The sequence below is a fragment of the Lathyrus oleraceus genome, chromosome 6 (assembly GCF_024323335.1).
Source record: "Lathyrus oleraceus cultivar Zhongwan6 chromosome 6, CAAS_Psat_ZW6_1.0, whole genome shotgun sequence".
Taxonomy (NCBI): domain Eukaryota; kingdom Viridiplantae; phylum Streptophyta; class Magnoliopsida; order Fabales; family Fabaceae; genus Lathyrus; species Lathyrus oleraceus.
This window is the reverse complement of record NC_066584.1, coordinates 62634980-62657176: the sequence shown is the minus strand read 5'-3', so window position 1 is coordinate 62657176 and position 22197 is coordinate 62634980. Positions and strand designations below refer to the sequence as shown.

Here is a 22197-nt window from a genome sequence, read left to right as displayed (position 1 = left end):
TTTCACTCGATAATATGGATTGTAACTACGATTAGAGGATCCGATAATAAGAGATATGCATGACTCATCAATTTGTTGTTGTGATTAGCATTGTTTGAGAATTTCATCAGAATTTTTGGACATACAATAAATTTGGTGAGATTGTATGGATTGATATAAGATTTTACTTGATGATGTCATAGGTGAAAGTTAACTTCTATAAATTTTTCTTAAATTTTTAAAAAGAATTAAAGCGAAAAACAAGATTCAATAACAAGCTGAGAATTTAGTTGTCACCACTCTGTAACGGATGCGGTGGTGATGGAGGGAGGTAGATCCACCATAGATAGAATTGACTTGTTGATGCCATGTTAAATTAGAGAACAATATATAGATTTTAATTTACAATTTTGTTAAACTGTTTTTCATTCTTTTAAAATTAGTTACAATGATCCACTTATAGTGTTCCATTATTTTAGAATTGGTTCATGATTGACAAGAATATTTTATATTATTATTATTATTATTATTTCTCTGCTTTATATATATCCCATTTGTATGGATGATGCAATATTCCTTTTACCCAAATGACATACATTGCAGTCAACTTGACCACAACTTGTATATATGCTTCCAAAACATTATTAGCAAAAAAAATTCAATATAATATAATTGTATCTGATCTGGCAAAAAAACTGATCCAACACAGAATTTATTAGCAGAATTCGAACCTAAGACCTAGAGAAAATGACACTTTTATAAGTCTCAAGCATTTACTACCGCACCAGCCGAATAAAAATTGTTATTATATTATACCATATTATTACAGTTAACCTTAAGCAGATCTATATCTATATATGTACCCTACACTATATAATAAATCCAAACCATATCAGTGTCTTTGTTGAAAGAAAGCATCTCCATTTTTTCATTGCTTCATCAGCAACAAAACAACTAGAAGAGAAAGAACAAAAATAAACTAAGGTGAGTTGCTATAATATAGTATACAATATATGTATAAATTAACAATTGTTTTCTTAATCTATCTTTGTCTGATACAAGAACTGTGTATTATTAAGTTGATAGGTGCTTATAGAGATGATTTCTCCATCAAGTCCACTAAACATCAACACAGAATTTCAAGATAAAAAAATGGAAATCGAAAGAGAAGTGAATCAGAACTTGGAAGATAAGTTACCAGTGATAGGCTCTGAAGCAATCCAATCCGACGAAGCATGGACAGAACACATCACAGTGAGAGGATTGTTTGTGAGTATGATGATTGGAATAATCTATAGTATAATCGCAATGAAGCTTAATCTTACCACCGGAATGGTTCCGAATTTGAACGTCTCCGCTGCTCTACTTGCTTTTGTGTTCATAAGAAGTTGGACTAAAGTGCTTGAAAAAGCTGGTTTTGTTTCTAAGCCGTTCACTCGCCAAGAGAATACTATTATTCAGACTTGCGCTGTTGCTTGCTATAGCATTGCTGTTAGTGGTGAGATTCATATATATATATATATATTTTCTCGAGTTCGATCTCTTACTGAAACAATCATTGATCAAACTTTACTTATCTGATGACCCGTATGCGTATTGTAGGAGGATTTGCTTCGTATCTGTTGGGATTAAACAGGAAGACTTATGAGTTATCTGGAGTAGGCATTGAAGGTAACAATCCAAACGCAGTTAAGGATCCTGCCTTTGGTTGGATGTCTGGTTTCCTTTTTGTGGTTTGCTTTGTTGGACTCTTTGTCTTAATTCCACTCAGAAAGGTATGTAGTATTTAATTAATTAACTAATTAGTTAATGGTAATAATAATAATACATACTTTAGATTTGGACTCTTCTTTATACAATATTTTTGGGTGTCTTTTCATCTTCTGATACAGGTTATGATAGTTGATCTCCAATTACCTTATCCAAGTGGTTTGGCAACAGCAGTTCTCATCAATGGTTTTCATACACAGAATGACAAAATGGCTAAGTACTATAAACATGTCTTCTTATTCATTCATTCATTAACTTTTGTTTGTTTTTTAGTTTGGAAAATAAAGGTGCTAAATTGTAGTAATCATGTTATTGTAATATTGCAGGAAGCAAGTGCATGGATTCATGAAGTATTTTTCTATCAGTTTCTTATGGGGTTTTTTCAAGTGGTTTTTCTCGGGCGTAGAGGGGTGTGGATTCGAACAATTCCCGACCTTTGGATTGCAAGCTTGGAAGCAAACGTACGATGATTTAGTTTTTGGTTTGAAACGTGTTATAATTGGTTTGGAACGAAACTTTCGATTCTAGTTGGTTGGTACTGATCTTGTTGGTTGAATTTATTGTTATGCAGATTCTATTTCGACTTTAGTACGACTTTTGTGGGAGCGGGAATGATTTGCTCTCACCTTGTGAACTTGTCTCTGCTCCTTGGAGCTGTGCTGTCTTTTGGAGTCATGTATCCGCTCGTCGATCGGCTTAAAGGAGAGTGGTTTCCTGATAACTTAGAAGAAACTAATATGAAGGGTTTATATGGCTATAAGGTTTTTCTATCGATTGCTCTGATCCTTGGTGATGGTGTATATACTTTTACGAAGATTCTAGTTTCAACTGTCATTGGCGTAAATGAGAGAATGAAGAACAAGAAACTTAAAAATGGTAAGAACAGTCATAGACGGCTGCGCTCTTCTTTTCAAGTTTTCAATAGTACTACTAATATGAATATATGATATATCTAATGTTGAGTTCTTTTCTTGTTGTAGAATCAGCTTCTGATCAGGGAGAGAGTCCTACTGAGGACCTTAAACAAGGTCAAACATTCTTGAAAGAGGTCATTCCAATGTGGATCGGGGTAGTTGGATATGGCGTTTTCACAACCATTTCGATAATTATAATCCCTCACATGTTTCCTCAGCTGAAATGGTACTACATCATTGTTGCTTACATATTTGCTCCATCTCTTGCATTCTGCAATGCTTTTGGAGCAGGTCTTACTGATATAAACATGGCGTATAACTATGGGAAAGTTGCACTATTTTTGCTGGCAACTGTGACAGGAAAAGAGAATGGTGTAGTGGCGGGACTTGTGGGGTGTGGTCTCATTAAATCCGTGATCTCGGTGTCTTGCAATCTGATGCAAGATTTCAAAACTGCTCATTGCACGCGTACCTCTCCCAGGGCAATGTTTGCATGCCAAGTAGTTGGCACGGCGATGGGGTGTGTATGCTGTCCTCTGAGCTTCTTCCTGTTTTACAAGGCATTCGACGTGGGAAACCCACGTGGAGAATTCAAAGCCCCTTATGCACTAATTTACAGAAACATGGCAGTTATAGGTGTTCAAGGTTTCTCGGCACTGCCAAGACATTGCTTGCAACTTTGTTTTGGGTTCTTTGCTTTTGCTATAGGAACAAACATGTTAAGAGATTTTTCACCCAAAAAGATAGGGAAATGGATGCCTTTACCAATGGTCATGGCAGTACCGTTTCTGGTTGGGGCGTACTTTGCAATTGATATGTGCATGGGTAGTTTGGTTGTGTTCGTGTTGCACAAGCTTAACACCAAGAAAGCAGAGTTGATGGTTCCTGCAATTGCCTCTGGACTAATTTGTGGGGAAGGACTATGGACTCTTCCGGCTGCTATTCTTGCTCTAGCAAAAATTAATCCGCCTATATGCATGAAATTTGTTTCTTCTTAAAACTTGACTCAACATATGAAGAGCATTAGCTAGTTTACCTTTTTTTTTCTTTTCTTCTTTTTGTCACGAGTTGTGTACTCTGAAGCACACATCAAACAAATATAAAATGATGTTCAATACAGAACATTACCCCCATATTGTTGGCATTAGAATACAGTTTGTAACATGACAAAATTCTGACAAAATAATGCAGGTTTCATGAATACAGTTCATGCTGCAGGTGCATTCCCAACCCCAACAAAACTAAAAGAAAACACCTTCCTTGTAGAACAATGGATGATTTTTCAGCCTTACGATTGAATAACCGGTAAAATATTAAATCAGAGAATAAAAAAAGGCTTGAAAAAGCAAAGACAAAAAAACACATGCAGGTGTGGACAGGCACCAATTATATAAACAGATGTAAAAGGTCCAAACCACAAATTCTACAACTATTGGCAAAAACCACGATATTTAACGGGATGGTTAATGAGTAAACTCGGATTTCTCTATTGCATTAAAATTATTTCATACATTACTCAACATTATACACAAGTTCGCAGAGAGGTGCAAAAAGCTGATGATGAATTCTTACTCAACTTGACATACCAAATTGGCAATACATTTAACGAAATTACAATCATCCAGTGATAATACCCGCCAATACATCACTTTTGCCTCGCACATAAATAGTGTAAACTAAACGAATTGCATCCAGCCATCCATCCAATGATTCCCAAGAGTCAGCAACCTTGGTAAAGCAATGTACAAAAATGAAAATTAGTGCTGCAACTTCAAAAGCTAAAGAGATTCTCATGCTTTCGGCTTGAGATGAAGCACTATTTAAAGATTTCATCAAACCTTTAGAATCTTACTAAAATTTGAATTTGGCAGAACAATTTTTAATTACATTGGTGTTTGAGAGGGCGGGTAACTCAGGAAAAACATGTATGAATTCAGCTTTTTATATCAAACCAGTGTGCAGTATTTGAAGTATAAAAAAAGTCATGCCATCAAGGGGCAGTATCCACACTTTCAATAGTACAACAAGAGTGCAGGTTCACACAATTGCATTACCAATTAAAGTTGATAGTCTCATGATATAATCAGATACACTATCAACAAAGGCATCACAAAAATCTCAAACTCAAACTAATGTTACAAGTGGTTGGGAAAGTCAAGAGTGCAGAAGTGGAAATTTCATTCTGAAACTGGACTTGATTATTTTATAGTGAAAAAGTTCATGGCTTTATCAGTCCAAAATTTCTCTATATTGAGTTCAGCTAAAATTTATTTAGTGCCTCTGGATTAAACAACCTACAACAAGGGTAGATGAAGCAAGCGGCAGATATATAGAATACAATTACACTAAGGTCGATTAAAGTGCTGCTTACCAAGTAAACTGATCCATGAACTGTATCAATGCAGAGGCCAGCACCAGGTGGCAAAGTCAGATCAGCACATGCTGATACAGAAACAATATCCGCTATTTCTACTTTGATAGTCTTCTTATCCCCATTCACGGTATCTGATCTGGTTGAGAGACTTTGAGAAGCTTGCCTCTGTTCACCTCTGGGTACCTGAAGCATGTCCATTTTTTTTAATTTAAAATTTGGATTTCTCACACGAGAACCAAGAATCCAGTGATTTCAAAATTTAATGTGAGCAGCCTCTTATAAAATTTCAATTTATCAGCCAGATACTTTACCTGCTGAAGCTTTTCGTGATCCAAAAAGAAATCTGATCGTTTCCAGTCATTGTGAGGTGCAACTAATGCCCCCGCAGGAGGTGCAGTCAAATATCCAACTTTAAGGTGAGGTAGTGGTAGCTGTGAAAATTGAGTTCTGTCAAAGTTGGTATATAAATGAATAAATGAATGATTACATAATGAGCACTCACATTTGTTGTATATCATGAAATGAAACAACTACCATATAGCGCATATCAATTCAAGTAGAAGATAAGTTAATTTCCAACAGGAAGAAAGGAATAGGGATGAAACCCAATAAAACAGTATGGTTACTTTAAAAACAATTAGATCATTTAAGTGATAAGTTCACATTGCAGTGTTGTCCCAGATCAAAAGCTACTACACTAACACAATTTAGGATAACATGTACTCACCATAGAGCGTACCAACCGCAAAGCACTGCTATAAACCTGTCAATAGAAGAAAAACAATTCAGGCTGATTTCAGGATAAGAGTAACCCAAAAAACAAAAAAACAAAAAAAAAACAAAAAAACAGGACACAAGGAAATAAACAGAAGGATAAGTTTAAGAGAAAAGCACATGTTAACTAGACTAACAAACCTTTCTAATCCAAAAAATGCATATAGCCAGTAATTATGTACAAAGGAATGAGTAGACAGTGGGTTCTTACAGAATAATTTGGTTTCAATGCATGTGCAGAAGCAATATATATTGCAGATTGGCTGTACAATTCATTTGGTGAAACTTCTTGAGCATTCACTGATCCCCCTGTTCTTAAAGTGTCCTCTGCTAATCCGTACTGCAAAGTCATTTAACAAGTCAATTATACATTCTTAATACTGGTTCTTTGTGATATATGTCAATCCAAGACAACAAAGCAAAATGTGTTATTAAATAGGTGAAAAATTGAAGGAGAAATATGACCAGAACAGTTCCAAGATTGTAAATTGCCCGGTGGAAATCAAATTGCAACTGTATGGCTGCACGGAACTGCAATGAAGAATAGGGTAAAGTCAAGAGAGGAAGAGGAGCAGATGTAAATGTTTTTGACTTCCATGTGATTCCCTGCTAAAAAAATGTGTACCTTGCTGATAGCAGTTCTTACAATTTTTTGCTTTTCTCGAGCTGGAACAATGGCACTGAGTTCCTGTACAATATTTGAAGGGAAGAATTGGAAACAGTTAAAATTGTGATCATGTGACTGGAAGGGGAAAAATTCAAGTTGTGGACTCAGCCTCTTGCAAATGAAAATCAGGATACCAACAATAAGCCCACCATAATAGGTTCGACCCTTCCTTATAGTTTACCATAGCAAATGTTTTATAGGACCAAGTTTCCCTTTTTTCAGCAAGTAGATATTTTGCCAAAGAATTCTTATGATATAGAGAAAACTATTCTGAATAAAAGAAGAGAGTTGAGTATGACTAGCAAAATAAGAATGGCATGACAACTCCAATGGTATAGTGAACTATTTTGAAAACTAAATGAAATGCATGGCAATTCCAATGGTATTTAAAGGTTTTATCTTCATTATATTTCTTTTATTCCTATAGAAATTTTCAAGATAAACTTAACGAAGTCCTACCATTTTTGCAAAATTTTACATGCCTGGCCCAAAGAAAACTAAAAGAGGTTATTTATATTAGACAATTCAGAGACAAAGTAAAACCACGTTGGATATGCTCAGACATTGATCAATGACTCAAATGTGCTAAATTGTTAATTGCTAATGCAGGCCAATACCCTAGTAGTGTTCCACAAGGATGCTTGAATATAGAATTGAATGAGCTAGAAGTGCTACATCAGCCCCAAATGTAATGCGAAATAGGCAGGGGATGACATTATCCTACAGGGTACTGAGTAAATTTGGAAGCGTCGACAAATCTCAAGGAAGAAAATATATTGGAGGAAGCATAAAGGGGCTTACATTAGGTTTAAGGAAAAAAGACCAATAAAATCTCCAATGAGAAAAGTAGATCAAATTGAAGATAGTTCGATTAACACTGAAACACGTGGTAGACCAATGAAAGCTAATGGAGTAACCCAATGGTTTTTTATGAAACCCAATGGAGATTTTATTGGTCTAGTATACAAAACTTGGTGGTTGACTGGATGTGCATTGTGAAAAATTAATTTTTAAAATCAATCGTATAACATCAATGACTGGCTTAACAAAAATTAAAAATAGTGAAACGGGTAATTATGAAGTATTATTATCATGATACATATGGGGTGTGCAGCACATATGTACACATGATAACACTCTTGGATAGGCATTAATTAACAAAGTACTTTTGGTATAAAAATAATTTTCCAGAAGTTAAAGTTTCAGATCATTTAAAAGGGTCAAAATAATTTTTAAGAGGACTCTAAGAAGCTAAAGATTTTTTCTTCTCAAAAAGTTATATTTTTATTATTGTGCAAATAAATAAATAAATAAAACACTTTTTAATGCTTGTACACTCCCAAATTCAAAATATACCTGAAGTGCAAGCCCCCAGTTATTAAGTGCCTGAAATAGATTCCATGAGTTAGTAAAAGGGGCTCAAAATGCAGAATGGCACGCTTGTAAGGAAAATTAAAAGGTGCATAGGAATAAAGTGACAGTGAGTACTTGATAAAGCAAATATTTACTAAGGAAACAAAAAAAAAGCTGTTTCAAAATCACTTTCGGATTATTTAAGAAAATGCTAATCAAACTTTTAACAAGAAAGAGAGAAGAACCTGAGGACTGTTCCAGTTGAGTTGGACTGCTTTAACATAGTTACCTGTTGCCTGGTTACAAAAATTAGAAGGTGGGATGTTAACTCTCTCTATCAACCATCAACAAAAGAAACTGCTAAACAGGAAACTGAAAAGTTCTCCCATTCAAATTCAGTATGAATCCTATTATGTAACAAGCATCATCTAATAGGCAGGCATCAAGGAATTGGTATAAGAGCAGGAGCTTCAATAAATCATATCAATTTTCCGAGAGCCTGTGAGTGAAAATGTGAAGCCATTTAATAGAAGGAAGCATGTCATTTTCCTAACCTGTTTCCATAGCTCTTCAGCTTCCTTTGTGCGGCCTCGCATCTTCGCACGATCAGAGATTGCTATTGCCCAATTGTAGTAAGCCTGACCCATTCAGACAGAGGATTAAAAATTACAAGTCATTACTCATTTTTACATCTACGGCTCTGCTTGTGAAAAGTAACAGATAAGCTAACTAATAGCTGAAAAATTAGTCTATTAGTTTGAATTTGGTAAAAGTAGTCGTTGAACTAACTAATAAATATAAAATGATGCAAAGGGACATCTTATTAAATTAATTTTATATTTATTACTCAATATATATTTATGAATTATTTATCATCTTAAAAAGTTTACATAATATTTTAATTTTATTCATTTTATAAAAAACATTAAATCGAATGAGATAATATAAGTTAGGTTACAAGTTTATATGTTTTAAAATGTATATTTTTTGTTTTAAAAATAAAGATGTATCTTAAATACATGATGTATTTTATTTGACACTCAATTTCAAGATTTAAATATATTAGAGCTGAAGCTCATTTAATGAATTATCTGAGTATGAAAATTGTACTACTTAGTCAGCTTGTCAATAGCTTGCATAAGAAAAAAAATATTATTGATATTTATAAATCCTGCATTTGCATATATGTGCCCGTTTAAGATTTTCTTGAGTTGTATTCTTTAATATTATTATTTATTTATTTAGGTTCAACTTCTCCTAGCTGTGCCTAGGCAGACTATTGTTCTACTCATTTACAACTTTAGCTTTATTGTAGGAAAAAAATTGCTACCCAATCATCAAAAACTTTAAACAGAATAATATCCTTACATACATCATGTAGACTGGGACAAAGGCGAGTGGCCTCATCATATTTTTTGCAAGCTTCCTCAAGCAATGCATCTTTAGAAGGTGAAGTGGAATCTGGACTAACATTATCTGCACTTTCCTGCATGACAATAATGATTGAATGAACAGATTCAAAACTTCAAGTATAGCATCTTTATGATTCAAACTAGTAACTTCAAGTATAGCATCTTTATGATTCAAACTAGTAACATTTTGTATGTTTGTAATGGATTGTGAATATCCAATGATTTTTACTATGTACAATAATATGAAGTTGCAATCTCATGAGAAAATGAAAAAATACAAGGTTAATTCGAAAAATAATTGAGTGAAAGAAGTGTAGGGCCTGTACTTATGCACAAATAAGAATATCATCCTAGGAAAAGTTATACGATAATAAGCTATGAAGCACGGACACCTCTAAGAGTAGGCGTGTCATGTGTCCAACGTGTGTCGGTGTCTGACACTTGTATGACACCCATACGACATGTGTCGGAAAAGTCAGACAAGTGTTGGAAAAGTCAGACAAGTGTCGAAAAAGTCAGAGAAGTGTCTCTCAAAAAAATAGTTTTTTACATTGTTTTGACACTCTTTATATCTTAGTCAGACATTCGTATGACACTCATACAACATGTGTCAAACAATTCGCACAATTTTTTCCAAAAAAATGGTTTTCAACATACCATACACATCTTTTGGACATGTATTGATATAATATTATCAATAAAAAATTAAATACATTAATTTTCATTCGAATAGTTTGAACTCTTTTAAGAATAGATAGATAAATAAAGTTTAAATACTATCGTATATGTAGCGGTGTCAGTGTCCTATATTTTTTATATTATCTGTGTCGGAGTGTCCGTGTCGTGTAGCGGTGTCCGTGTCGGAGTCAGTGCTTCATAGATAATAAGTTTGATAGCAGCAGGCATTTTACTAGAAAATTTAGGGAAATTCTCCCTGAACTACAGCATTGCAAAACTTGAAAAATCAATAAACCTCCATATGCCCAACTGCCTCAACTCTCTCAAAATGACAAGATACATCTCCCTCTCAACAACCCTCTTCTTATTTATAAGTAACATGATAGCATTGTTGTCCATGGCAGATGGCGGTCCATGGAGGAGAGCCAAAATCCTGCCATACCAGCTACTTTGTGGCACCGTTATAGTGGATTATGACAGAAAACCTCGCAATATCGGCCAATATTTACCATTGCGCCGAGTCCAAAAACCTCCATGTATATCCGTCATAACGGCCATACAACAACAACCAAGCCTAACTTTCGCCATAAGGTTCTATTCAGGACCATAATTACATCCAAATCGTTGATCTCTAGATCTTTCTTGATAACCTCTCTTATAGTCTTTATATGTCTTCCTCTTCTAGTTTTTTGACTTCTCTCCATCTGATTTACTCTCCTTGTCACAAAATCTACAAGTCTTCTCCCTACACGTCCAAACCACCTAAGTCTATTTTCCAAAAAATCCAATGTCTTTCTCAAGGTTGTGAGTTCAACACTCTAAGTTATCATTTTCCCGCCTATGTTAGCTTTGTTAAAAGGAGAGGGTTGTGTTAGGAAGTCGACAGCCAACGTAAAACTTTGTTGAATCTCTATGACATGGATCAACTGTGAAATCCGCCATATCGGCCATGGCGCCGCTATTTGATAACACTACATGACAAGACCTTGGGGCCCAATGCCATTGAGCCCAATAAGGATGAGGACTTAGAGAAGATCAGATGCTAGACACTGGCCCACAGTCCAACATGTGAAGGTTTATTCTAGAAGAAAGAAGAAATTTGGCTGTTAGTGACATACTGACATGGCATATGAGGGCGCCACTTTTGGGGGATTTTCTGTTAAGATTGAGTGAATAAATGATGGGCATCATAGAGTTCTGTGCATTCTTTCATGTAATACAATTCGGGTTGTACTCTCAGCTAGGCAAGGAGAACTATTCTATTTGAAGGAGCTTTAGCTCTGGTAGTTTCCATTTCCTGTAAGAGCTTTGCTCATCGCTATCAAACTATTACATTTTCCGGTGCTCAAACCCGGATTACCAACACAACATGCCTTTTTCCCCAATTATTCTATCCCCAACATAATAAATCTGACTCGCTCAGTGTCCATGGTGGACTTTTCACAACCTCTATGGCCAATTTGTGAATGATGGTGGTTCCATGTTGCTATATGGCAGAATTGGAAACTTGGAATAGCATATTTTTGCCTCCCATTATGCTCCACAGTCAATAACACAGCTAGGCTCAAAGAAGAAACTCCTCAGACACTCATCTTCAACAGTAATTGGAAGCTTAGCCATAAACATGCAGCCTCTCTTACCAAGACTTGGATTCCTAGAATTCTCTTTTGAAACACAAAACCACTTTCCCTAATTCTCCAAGATTTCCAGAATCTTTTTTTCTTCATTCTTGCTGAGCTCTGAACAGCTCTTTAAATCCTTCAATACGCACTACCCATAGATCCGAGAACCCCAATACCACACTTCATAGGAAATTGTAATTTATTAGAAAATTTAAGGAAAATTGCCCTTGGGTACAGTATGTGAAACTTAAAGGGTTAGTAAATTTCTCTATGCCAAAAGGACCCCAACACTCTCAAAATGACAACATATCTCTTCTTCTGAACCCTTCTTTCTATAGGTAACATGTCTTATTTCTTTAATGATATCAGCCCCCCGACTTGCTCTAACTCCCTCAATTAACAAACCTATCAAAGTTGATATGAAGCCAAGTATTCTAACAAGAAAAACAACCGATTAGCAAATAAAAATTAAAGAATAATATGAAAACCCTAGCCGACTTCAATATTACAAGAGCAAAAATAGGCAGCTTCTCAGACCTGAAGTACCAATGCCCAATTATACAGTGCATCATAATCTTCAGGGTTCCTCTCAATAGAAGCAGCATACCTAGAATATCCAAGTAAGAAACCTATAAGTTTCCCTGAGAAGCACAAGAAAAACGAAAATCCCCGCCATGATAGGGTTCCTAATATATGCCAAAGATTACAAAACAGATTGTAGTATGCAACAAATTCTTCAGTCTATATTCCTAGTTATAGATAGAAGTAATTGAAGTACCTCCTGGCAGCAAATGTAAGAATCCTCTGTCGGGACCGACCTTCCTCGTCAACACCTACAACACTGTTTATCAAATCCATAGCAGCATTGTTCTGGTCTATATGCTGTTGCTGTTGACTATCTTGGCTGTTGAAATAGTACAATGTAAATATGCATTTCACAAGCGGAAAAACACTCTCAAATTCAAATCCTTATTACTCCCATAATTCAATATCTATCTATATCTATATAAATGGTAAAATTAGAAAATTTCTATATCTATATAAATGCAAAATTTAGAGCAATTTCTCAGTGCATATTTTACAAGGCATTCACTAACAGCAATATCTCTACTAAACCTGTAGGGAGAGCTAACGTCTTCTCTCTCCGGTTCAGAATCATTTTTCAATCCATGTAGCAATTCTCTCATGGTAAACGTTCGGCTTCCTTCGTCTTTTTTCTTCAGCTGAGGTTGTGGTGAAGAAATGTTAGAAGCGTCATTGGAATGGATCGCGGTTTCCTTGAGATCTGCAGCGGTAACTTCTGGATCGGGTTTTGATCCAGATTCCGGTTCCGATTGTGTTGGTGCTTGTGATTCTAACTGTTCTGCTGCAACTGGTTCCGGTTCGGTTTCCGGTTGAGGATTAGGTTCCTGTTTGGGTTCGGGTTCGGGTTCTGGTGCTGGCTGGAGTCCGTTCTGAGATTCGGGTTCTGGTGCTGGCTGGAGTCCGTTCTGGGATTCGGGTTCTGGTGCTGGCTGGAGTCCGTTCTGAGATTCGGGTTCCGGCGATGGTTGAAGTTGGTTATGAGATTCTGGTTCGGACATTTTGGAGTGTTAGGGTTTTGGAGGAAATGGAATGGAGAATTGAGGAGATGAGGGAGTTGCGATCGGATCAAACTCGTAAATCGTAAAGAGAGTAGATATGGGGAGGAAAGTGTGGTAAGAGGCAGAGCTAATGCGGAACGAAGGAGAAGAAAATTTAGTGGAGAACTATATTTAATATTCTTTTTTACTTTCATATTTGTTTGGTTAATAAAAGAAATATAGAGGAAGTTAATTGAAAGGAAAAGGAAAGGAAATGAGAAAAAAGAGAAGTTTTTTAGGTTAACAATTTCATCAAACTTTCTACTCTAGGAATTAAAATGATTTGAAAAGAATAATGATTTTTAATTAGTTTCGATGATAATAAAGAAAGAGATTAATTACTATGCACTGTGTAAAAAGATCTACACTATCGATTCATCATCATCATTCGTTTGTATTACTTTATAGATTTTTAAAATAAAAGTCAAACTTATTTCCATATCCAACGTATAGGATTAACAGACGGTGTAAAATCTTTTTACACGGTGTATTTCAATTAAATCCATAAAGAAAATGAAAACAATGATGTTGTTGGTAACATTATGCATTTTATTAGTTTAGAATATTTTAGAATTAAATGTATTTAAAATAACTAAAAGTAAGATTAAATTAAAAGGGAGTTTATAAGAAAATGAGAATAACTCTTAATAATTAAGTTCAACTAATTAGATTATCCAAATATTTGAAATTATATATATATATATATATATATATATATATATATATATATATATATATATATATATATATATATATATATATATATATATATATATATATATATATATATATATATATATATATATATATATATATATCGAGATTATTAGACTTTATTAAAGATATTAATGTAAAAGACTATCCTTAAATCTTAATAAAATAGATATTTTATCATATAATATTAAGAAGGTTCGAATCCTTCGGTCCCAGCAAAAAATAGATTGATGATATTATCAATTTTCTTTATGAAACCATAAAAATGCTTCTTATATTGGGACGGTGGATTTTGTTTATTTCAAATATAAATTATTGTAAATAAAAGTTTATTATTTAGTATTAATACTTATTAATAATTATATTTTTAAGGATATTAATGTAAGAGACTATGGTTAAGTCTTATCTCAGACCTTTAAAAAAAAGAATAATAGTAAAATAGATATTTTATCATAATTTCAAATATGACTTATTATAAAATAAAAATTTATTATTTAGTATTAACATTTATTGGTAATTATATTTTTAATAAACTATAATTTTAGAAAGTTAAGTATCATTGAAGTGATTAAGAGTTAAGAGTAAAGTTAGGTCTGCAAGGCAATATGAAAACATATGAGTGGAAAACAAATAAGATTTTTATTGTATGGTACAAAAAGTCATATGAAATGGAAAGTGGAATGGATGGTTTCATCACTAAGTTCAAAGCATTGCATCTTATTAGAGGAATCTCAACTTCATTCTTCAAGTGAAGGAATTGTGTGTTAAAGGTTCACCTCTTTTCTCAATCAATCTCGCTCATCTTCCTCCTCAAACCATTAAGTTAAAGACTTAACTCTATGTTTCCCCCTTTCATCCTTTGATTTAACACAAAGTCATCAACAAGGAAGCGAAGAGATTGAAAAAAGATAAGGGTTTATGAAGATGAAAGAGAAAGAAGACTAGTATAATGATCATTCTTATCCTCGACATCAAGATCTTCACCTTCTTCTCTTATGGGTAAAATATTCTTCAAATAAGTGTGAGTTTCTCTTCCCTCATTCCTCATGCATTATGGTAAGTTTTATGATATTAGGATTTAGAAATTTTACTTTAAGTAGGTTAGAACACGATGCATGCATATTATTCTTAAAAATCTATATTGTTGTATCCTATATTTATACTTGCATTTTATTATTTAGTGATTTAGGATTGTAATGATATATGACTAATAAATTTCTACTGTAAAATGTGTTAATTGTGTTTAGGGTTGAGAAATGTAAGAGTATAGTCAAGTATAGTCAAGTAAATAAGTGAATGAGATTAGATAAGAGAATATAATTTTGCAACTCATAAATTGGATACTCTGTCACTTTTTTTTTTCATATCTAAGGTACAAAAGTCATTTATGAGTGACACTTGACCATTATAAAGTAGATATAATTTGTCATAAGTTAGACTATGGAATGGGCATAGCAATAGGATGGGCCACGAACGATTATTATCTTTCCCAAACCCAAATTTGAATCCTTACTTAAAAACCCGTTACTCGCCCTTATCTCCGTCGGGGATGAAAAATTGAACCCTAAACCTGTCCCAAGCGGATTTGGATTGGGTTCAGGTATCCCCGTCTCACTCTCATCTCTCTAGTGTAATCAATTTTTAAAATAAATATAATAAATTACATTAAAAATAAAAAGGTAAAACAATACTAAAATTTTTATAATATACACTTCAAATAATAAAGTAAAAACCAAAATACAAAAGTATTGACGATACAACAAATATTCTAAATTATCAAAACTAAATAATAAAGTACATAGTGATATGAATGAGGCGGGTTTGAGGTAGACATTAATGTCTTTATTACCCGACTCGTCCACATATCTTGTAATGGTGGAATATCCAAACTCGAACCTGAACTCTGTCAAAGGTTTTCCCCGTCAAACTCAAGGCGGGTTTGGGTGGATATCTGCAGGTTTGGATTCTATTTTTATGCATATTATGGAAGGACTTAAATTGGTTAGATATAGTGTGAGATATATCACTTTTTGCACCCTAGCTAGCGAACGAAAGGAACTTTATTCTTCTCCAGCAAACGAAACTGAAACACCATTATTCTCCAAGGAGGAAGGAAGCTCAAACCAATATTTTTCTTTGAGTCTCTCATCATATTTCTGGTAAGTACAAATTCTTCATTATTGTTGTCGTTGTTGTTGTTATTGTTTTTGTCGTTGTTGTTGTTTGTTATTATTGTTGTTGTTGTTATTGTTGTTGTTTTTGTTATTGTCGTCGTTGTTGGTGGTGGTGGTGGTGTGGTTGTCGTTGATGTTGTTGTTATTATTATTATTATAGTTTCTGAGACTTATATGCTTCATTTTTGTTGGTTGTGTATTATTTTTATTTTATTTTGAGAAGTTGTATGTGATTATGAATCGCAGTTGGATGAAAGTCAAGAGATTAAGTAAAGAGTATAAGAATCAAGTGATTCACTTTCTATAATTCTCAGGAAAAAACCTTTCTAACGATAAGGGGATTTTACGGTGTCCTTGTAAAACTTACCGAAATATGAAAAAACATTCAAGGAATGATATATTCAATCATTTAGATTGTGATAGAATTATTCAAAATTACACAAAATGTGTATGGCAAGGTGAAGTGACAAAAAAACCTATGTCACATACAGTTGAAGATAATGATGATTTTATGAATGATACTCTAGAAGACATGATTCGTCATATTGGAGTATATGCTTTCAAGAAAGCTAATATGGTAGATAGTTAGCAAAGAGACATGGAAGAGTCATTGTATCTGTGATGTAAATGTTTTATAAAACTGTCAGTTATATTAAGACTATTTAATCTTAAGGTAATAAGTGGGTGGACAGATAGAAATTTCACTGAATTGCTTGAATTGTTGAAAGAAATACTTTCAGAAGATAACACGTTGTTGAACCTTAGTTATGACGCCAATAGGATATTGTGTTCAATGGGTTTGGACTATGTCAAAATACATGCATGTCATAATGATTTCATATTATATAGGAAATAGTATGAAAAATTGAAGGAATGCCCGAGATGTGGGGAGTCACGCTACAAGAAGAAGGAAAATAGTGTTGAAGACGATGACAGTGTAACTAAAAAGAGTGTTCATTCTAAGGTGATGTGGTACATAACGATAATTCAAAGGTTCAAGAGATTTCTTGCTAATGTAAATGGCGTAAATAATACTATATGACATGCAGATGAAAGAGTGTGTGATGGAAAAATTCACCATGTTGTTAATTCACAGCAATGGAAAAAATTGATTCCTTATTTTCAGATTTTGCCCTTGAACCGAAGAACCTTAGGCTTGGACTTGCCACTGACGGAATGAATCCTTTTGGTAATTTGAGTACTAACCATATGTCATGATCTTTTCTTCTCATAATTTACAACCTATCATCATGGTTGTGCATGAAGTGAAAATATATGATGTTATTAATGATGATTTTGGGTCCAAGACAACCAGGGAACTACATAGATGTTTATTTAATACCATTAGTTGAAGATTTAATACTTTTATGGGAGGAAGGCGTTGATGTTGATGATGTGTATACATGTGATAACTGTAAGTTGTGTGTCATGTTATTTTGCACAATCAATGATTTTCCTGCATACGGTAATTTTTCAGGGTACAATGTAAAGGGACATAAAGCGTGTCCTATATGTGAATTTGGTACATGCCACCACTAATTACAAAATGGAAAAAATATTGTTTATCTCGGGCATCAAAAAATGTTAAGACCTAATCATCCATACCGTAGATTACAAAAGACTTTTATTGGAGAGCAAGAGTTTGATATCGCTCCAAATCCCTTAACCGCGAAGGAAGTTTATGAAAGACAACAACACATTAATGTTGTCTTTGGAAAAAAACAAAAAGGGCTCATGGAGAAAAATATTTGGAAAAAGAGGTCAGTGTTCTTTGATCTTTCAATTTGGTATAGCATTGATGTAAAAAATTGTCTTGATGTGATGTATGTAGAGAAAAATGTATGTGATAGTTTGATTGGAACGATTATCAACATCAAAGGCAAGACAAAAGATACTAAGAAATCTCGTGAAAATATGATGGTGATGGGTATACGACAAGACTTAGCCCCAAAAGAAATAGGAAATATAACATATTTCCCCCTACTTATCATACTTTGTTTATAAAAGAAAAACAAAGTTTTTGCAAGTGTTTGTAGGGTGTCAAAGTACCCCAAGGGTAATAATAAAATGTGACAAAACTTGTATTAATGAATGATCTCAAATTAGTTAGCTTAAAATGTCATGATTGTCATGTCTTGATGCAACAACTTCTACTAGTGGCTATCCGTGGCACTCTACCAAAAAATGTAAGGGTAAATATAACTAGATTGTGGTTATTCTTTAATGCTATGTATACTAAAGTCATTGATCTTGGAAATTTAGACGAGTTGGAACATGAGGCTGCAATTATCTTGTGTCAATTAGAGATGTTTTTCCCTCCATCATTCTTTGACATTATGGTTCACTTAGTTGTTCATCTAGTAAGGGAGATTAGAATTTGTGGTCCAGTTTGTTTATGGTGGATGCATCCGGTATAATAATACATAAAGATGTTTAAAGGGTATACACATAATCATCATTGTCTAGAGCTTTCGATCGTTGAACGATACATCACAGAAGAAGCTATTGAATTTTGTACAAACTATTTGTCAGAAGTGAACTCTATAGGAGTTCCTAAGTCTCGTCATGATGAAAGATATGATGGTAGAGGTACTCAATGTTTAAATGTTAATACTTTTGACCAATATGTCGTTCTTTAAGCACATTTGTATATATTGAATAACATGGATGAAGTTCAATCACAAAAGTCTTATAAAGAAAATTTTCCCTGGATGAATGAAAGATGGTTATTAACAGAACATAAAAAAACTTTCATAATTTGGTTTAATGAAAGTGTTTCTAAAGAGAGTGGTGCATCAAAGCTAATTAAATGGTTGTCATGTATGCCTAAGTTTAATGTAATTACTTGGAGTACATACAATATTACTAAATTTGCATTTTATACAAAATCAAATGATGATCGTAGTACCATGCAAAATAGTGGGGTTGTGGTTGAAGCTGAATTTATGTACATCTTTAGTTCCAAACATAACAATCTTGTACTAGCATCTAGAGCGTACTTTGGGGTCATTAAGGAGATTTTGAAGATTGATTATGTTGTTTTTAAAGTGCCTTTATTTAAGTGCAAGTGGATTGAAAGTAACACTAATGTAGAAACCAATGAATTAGAATTTACACAAGTTGATTTTCAAAAGGTAACTTATAAGAACGAACCATTCATCATAGCAACCCAAACAAAACAAGTTTTTTATGTCACTGATCCTTATAACACTAGATGTCAAATTGTTCTAAACAAAAAATATCTTCCTAAAAGTACTGATGAAAATCAAGATTTTAACTGTGAGCCTCATTGTTTCGCAACACATGTACGTCATTCATCTGAAGAAAATGATTCCGATGATGTGCATGTTATTCGTCGTGATCATAAAGAGAGGATACGAGAAAACTAGTAAGTAAATATTTTATATAACTTAGTAATTCTACTCATTTTTATTCTTTTTACTAAAGATTTAATGATCTTGTTGATTATCCTAATTGGTTTCAAATATTGTTCAAACTATATGTGTTTAATCACCAGTGATAAATCTTAGCATAGAACTTTTGAACAACCTAGAAGACTTTCAATTTTGGGTTTTGCTTTTGTTGGTTAATCATTTGTTTTAGTTTTGTTGTAAAATTATAAGGTGTGTGTCATTTTGGCTTTGCATTTGGTGTAAACGATGAATATTTGTGGTACAATATTTCTGTTTGAGAAGTTGATAAAATGTATAATATTTTTGTTTCAGAAATCTGTAAAATATGATTCTATATTCTATAATATGGTTCTACAATATAGGTACAAACGAAAGTATAAAAAAAATATCTCTCAGTTTTTACTTATAACCGAGGTAAAAATGTTGCACTATTACCTCGATTTTACACAAAATCGAGATTTAGTATTGAGCGCACCATCTAGTTTTGAAGATGATAAAAATATAGATGATGGAATTTGAACCCATGCGCAGATAACTTTACCCCTCGGTTATTTAAAACCAAGGGGTAAAATGACAGTTTTTCATGACGCTCTTTGTTACCTCGCTTTTGTAGCAGATATTAAATACATTTCACGTCCGAAGTTAAATGTGTTTTTTTAAGTAGCGTAAACATACTATTTTTATCTAATTCTTTTATAGAACGATGTTGGTTGATAACAATAAATAAATAAATAATAAATATATATTAATGAAGTTGGAGAGTTGAAAACATTATACTAGCTCATATGATAATGATGATATAAATTATACAAATTAATTATGGTTGGTTCGAGTAAATGCACTCACGAATAAAATTTTGAAAATTGGTTGTCTGGATCAATTAACATTGAATTTCATTAATTTGATTCAGTTTTTGTCTGAACTAAAAGAATCTCCAACCCAAACACCATAATTTGATTTGGATTCCGATTTGACAAATAAACATACTTAATAAAAACATAGGATCCACCATTGCCTTTCTCAAAATGAAACAACCTTTCTCCTCTAAACCCTAGCGCTGAAACAACTTTTATCTTCTACATCCTACCGCTGTCGTCCGCAAGTCACTACAATTCAAAGTATGCTTGTCTCTTGTAAATCCAAAGTCAACCTCATGGTCCCTCTGGTTCGTGTAAATCAAGCCTAAAATCAAGCATACAAAAGTATTTTTATATCTTCATTATGAAATTAATAGTAGCAATTATTTAGTGTTTTCAAATTTCAAAGGTTAGATTACTCTAGGTGGTGCAATATAGTGTCAGACAACTATAAGTTTGAGAGGTAACATGACTATTTTTCAGTTCTTCTTCTTCTTTTGGAGACAAAATAAATACACTTATCACATCACTTATTAGTGACATTTTTCAGTTGTATTATATAAACTATACGCATACAGTTTTTTGTTTTTGATGGATACGGGTGTTGTGATATTTATTACGGTAGTCATTATATAAATTAATCATAATTTATTAATTATTATAAAAACGGTAAATAAGTAGCAATATCAACCCTACCATTATTATTTTGTCATGGTCATTTTTCCGTAACATACCGTTTTCGCTGATAGGTTTTGAACCCTTCTTTAATCATCATACTAAATAGTATTTATTTAGAACATATCATACAAAAATAAACAAATACACATGAAACATAAAGATAAATTTTTACTCAACTAACCCATTTTTTCAAAAAAAATCTCAAAATAATCCACTTTTCAGATTAATTTCCAAACTACCCCATTTTGAAGAGGTGGCGCCGGATGAGTTGACGTCTGCTCTTTAAGTTAAAGAGGTGGTGTCAATTAGATTGACTTATGCACATGGTGTTGCCAATCCATTGGCGCACATGTGTAAAAAAGGAGAGGAGACGTCAATTGGTCTGACGCCTCTTTGCATTTTTTTTAAAAACAATGTACGTTTTTTCTAAAAGTCGAAATCTGACAAATTGATATTAATACTAATATGCATTTACATAAAAATACAATAAAGACTAATGTCATTAATCGGAATGACCTAACCGACCTCCGGTACCACAACCCCTAGCTACCTGAACGCGTGACCCTAACCCACGTTGATGATTCACCCAAGGTGTTGAAGGAGAATGGCGATCCAAAACATAGCGGAATTTAAAATTTCTCCTTTAGTGATCCTTACGAATGGGCATGATCAGTGATAGAATAGTTACCTCTTGTGACGATTGAAACCTTTGATGCAAATCTACAGAGCGATCACGAGGCCTCTACTTAGTCCACACGAACGGATTCCTTCAATCTCAGTGCTAGCTGCTATGAATGAAGGTTTTGAGAGAGAGAGAGAGAGAGAGAGAGAGAGAGAGAGAGAGAGAAAACGAAAATGCAACCGCAATCAATGCTTCTACACAAGGGTTCTATTTATAGAACCACTTGTGTGGGCTACAAGCTAAAAAACCCACTTAAGTGTATGTGACCCATATCTTATAATATGCCAAAATCACTTAAGCGCGTGGTACCTTACCATATTTCGTATTCTACTTAAGTACACCGTACCTTACGATGTTCTACAATTCACTTAAATGCACCGTACCTTACGGTGTTCCTTAGTTACTTTATCTCTCATCAATCCGTCCTTTGTGTGTGACCCTGTAGGTTTTCGCGGCATTAGCAATTATATTAAATCACGTATTTAACATAATAAACAGTGAGCGGTATCTAGCA

The 22197-nt window shown here is 33.6% G+C and overlaps 2 protein-coding genes across 3 annotated transcripts; one reads left to right on the top strand and one right to left on the bottom strand.

Annotated features, from left to right (window-relative positions):
• Positions 1 to 774: 774 nt before the first annotated feature.
• LOC127091663 (metal-nicotianamine transporter YSL1) lies at positions 775 to 3873 on the top strand. Of its 2 annotated transcripts, none has more exons than XM_051030348.1 (7): positions 775 to 963; positions 1059 to 1477; positions 1582 to 1754; positions 1872 to 1966; positions 2076 to 2210; positions 2321 to 2625; positions 2730 to 3873. In XM_051030348.1, the coding sequence occupies exons 2-7, from the start codon at positions 1078 to 1080 to the stop codon at positions 3659 to 3661; spliced, it is 2040 nt and encodes a 679-aa protein (XP_050886305.1). In that variant the 5' UTR covers positions 775 to 963; positions 1059 to 1077; the 3' UTR covers positions 3662 to 3873. The 2 variants fall into 2 exon arrangements, with proteins under 2 accessions (XP_050886305.1, XP_050886306.1); XM_051030349.1 differs by having other exon boundaries at positions 794 to 963; positions 1066 to 1477.
• Positions 3874 to 4130: 257 nt separating this feature from the next.
• On the bottom strand, positions 4131 to 13306 carry LOC127091665 (protein HLB1). The gene is made up of 14 exons (XM_051030350.1): positions 12660 to 13306; positions 12322 to 12447; positions 12081 to 12150; positions 9204 to 9317; positions 8386 to 8469; positions 8077 to 8127; positions 7835 to 7864; positions 6437 to 6499; positions 6277 to 6342; positions 6023 to 6151; positions 5765 to 5800; positions 5349 to 5468; positions 5035 to 5220; positions 4131 to 4391 (listed from the first exon to the last, which is right to left on the bottom strand). The coding sequence occupies exons 1-14, from the start codon at positions 13124 to 13126 to the stop codon at positions 4281 to 4283; spliced, it is 1653 nt and encodes a 550-aa protein (XP_050886307.1). The 5' UTR covers positions 13127 to 13306; the 3' UTR covers positions 4131 to 4280.
• Positions 13307 to 22197: the final 8891 nt, after the last annotated feature.

Coding starts and splice junctions, on each gene's coding strand:
- LOC127091663 (XM_051030348.1), top strand. CDS start 1,078: ATGATTTCTCCATCAAGTCCACTAAACATCAACACAGAATTTCAAGAT. Junction 1,478..1,581: donor CTATAGCATTGCTGTTAGTG/GTGAGATTCATA, acceptor TGCGTATTGTAG/GAGGATTTGCTTCGTATCTG. Junction 2,626..2,729: donor GAACAAGAAACTTAAAAATG/GTAAGAACAGTC, acceptor TTCTTGTTGTAG/AATCAGCTTCTGATCAGGGA.
- LOC127091665 (XM_051030350.1), bottom strand. CDS start 13,126: ATGTCCGAACCAGAATCTCATAACCAACTTCAACCATCGCCGGAACCC. Junction 9,318..12,080: donor ATTGGGCATTGGTACTTCAG/GTCTGAGAAGCT, acceptor ATTGTCATGCAG/GAAAGTGCAGATAATGTTAG. Junction 6,343..6,436: donor TAAGAACTGCTATCAGCAAG/GTACACATTTTT, acceptor TCTTCATTGCAG/TTCCGTGCAGCCATACAGTT.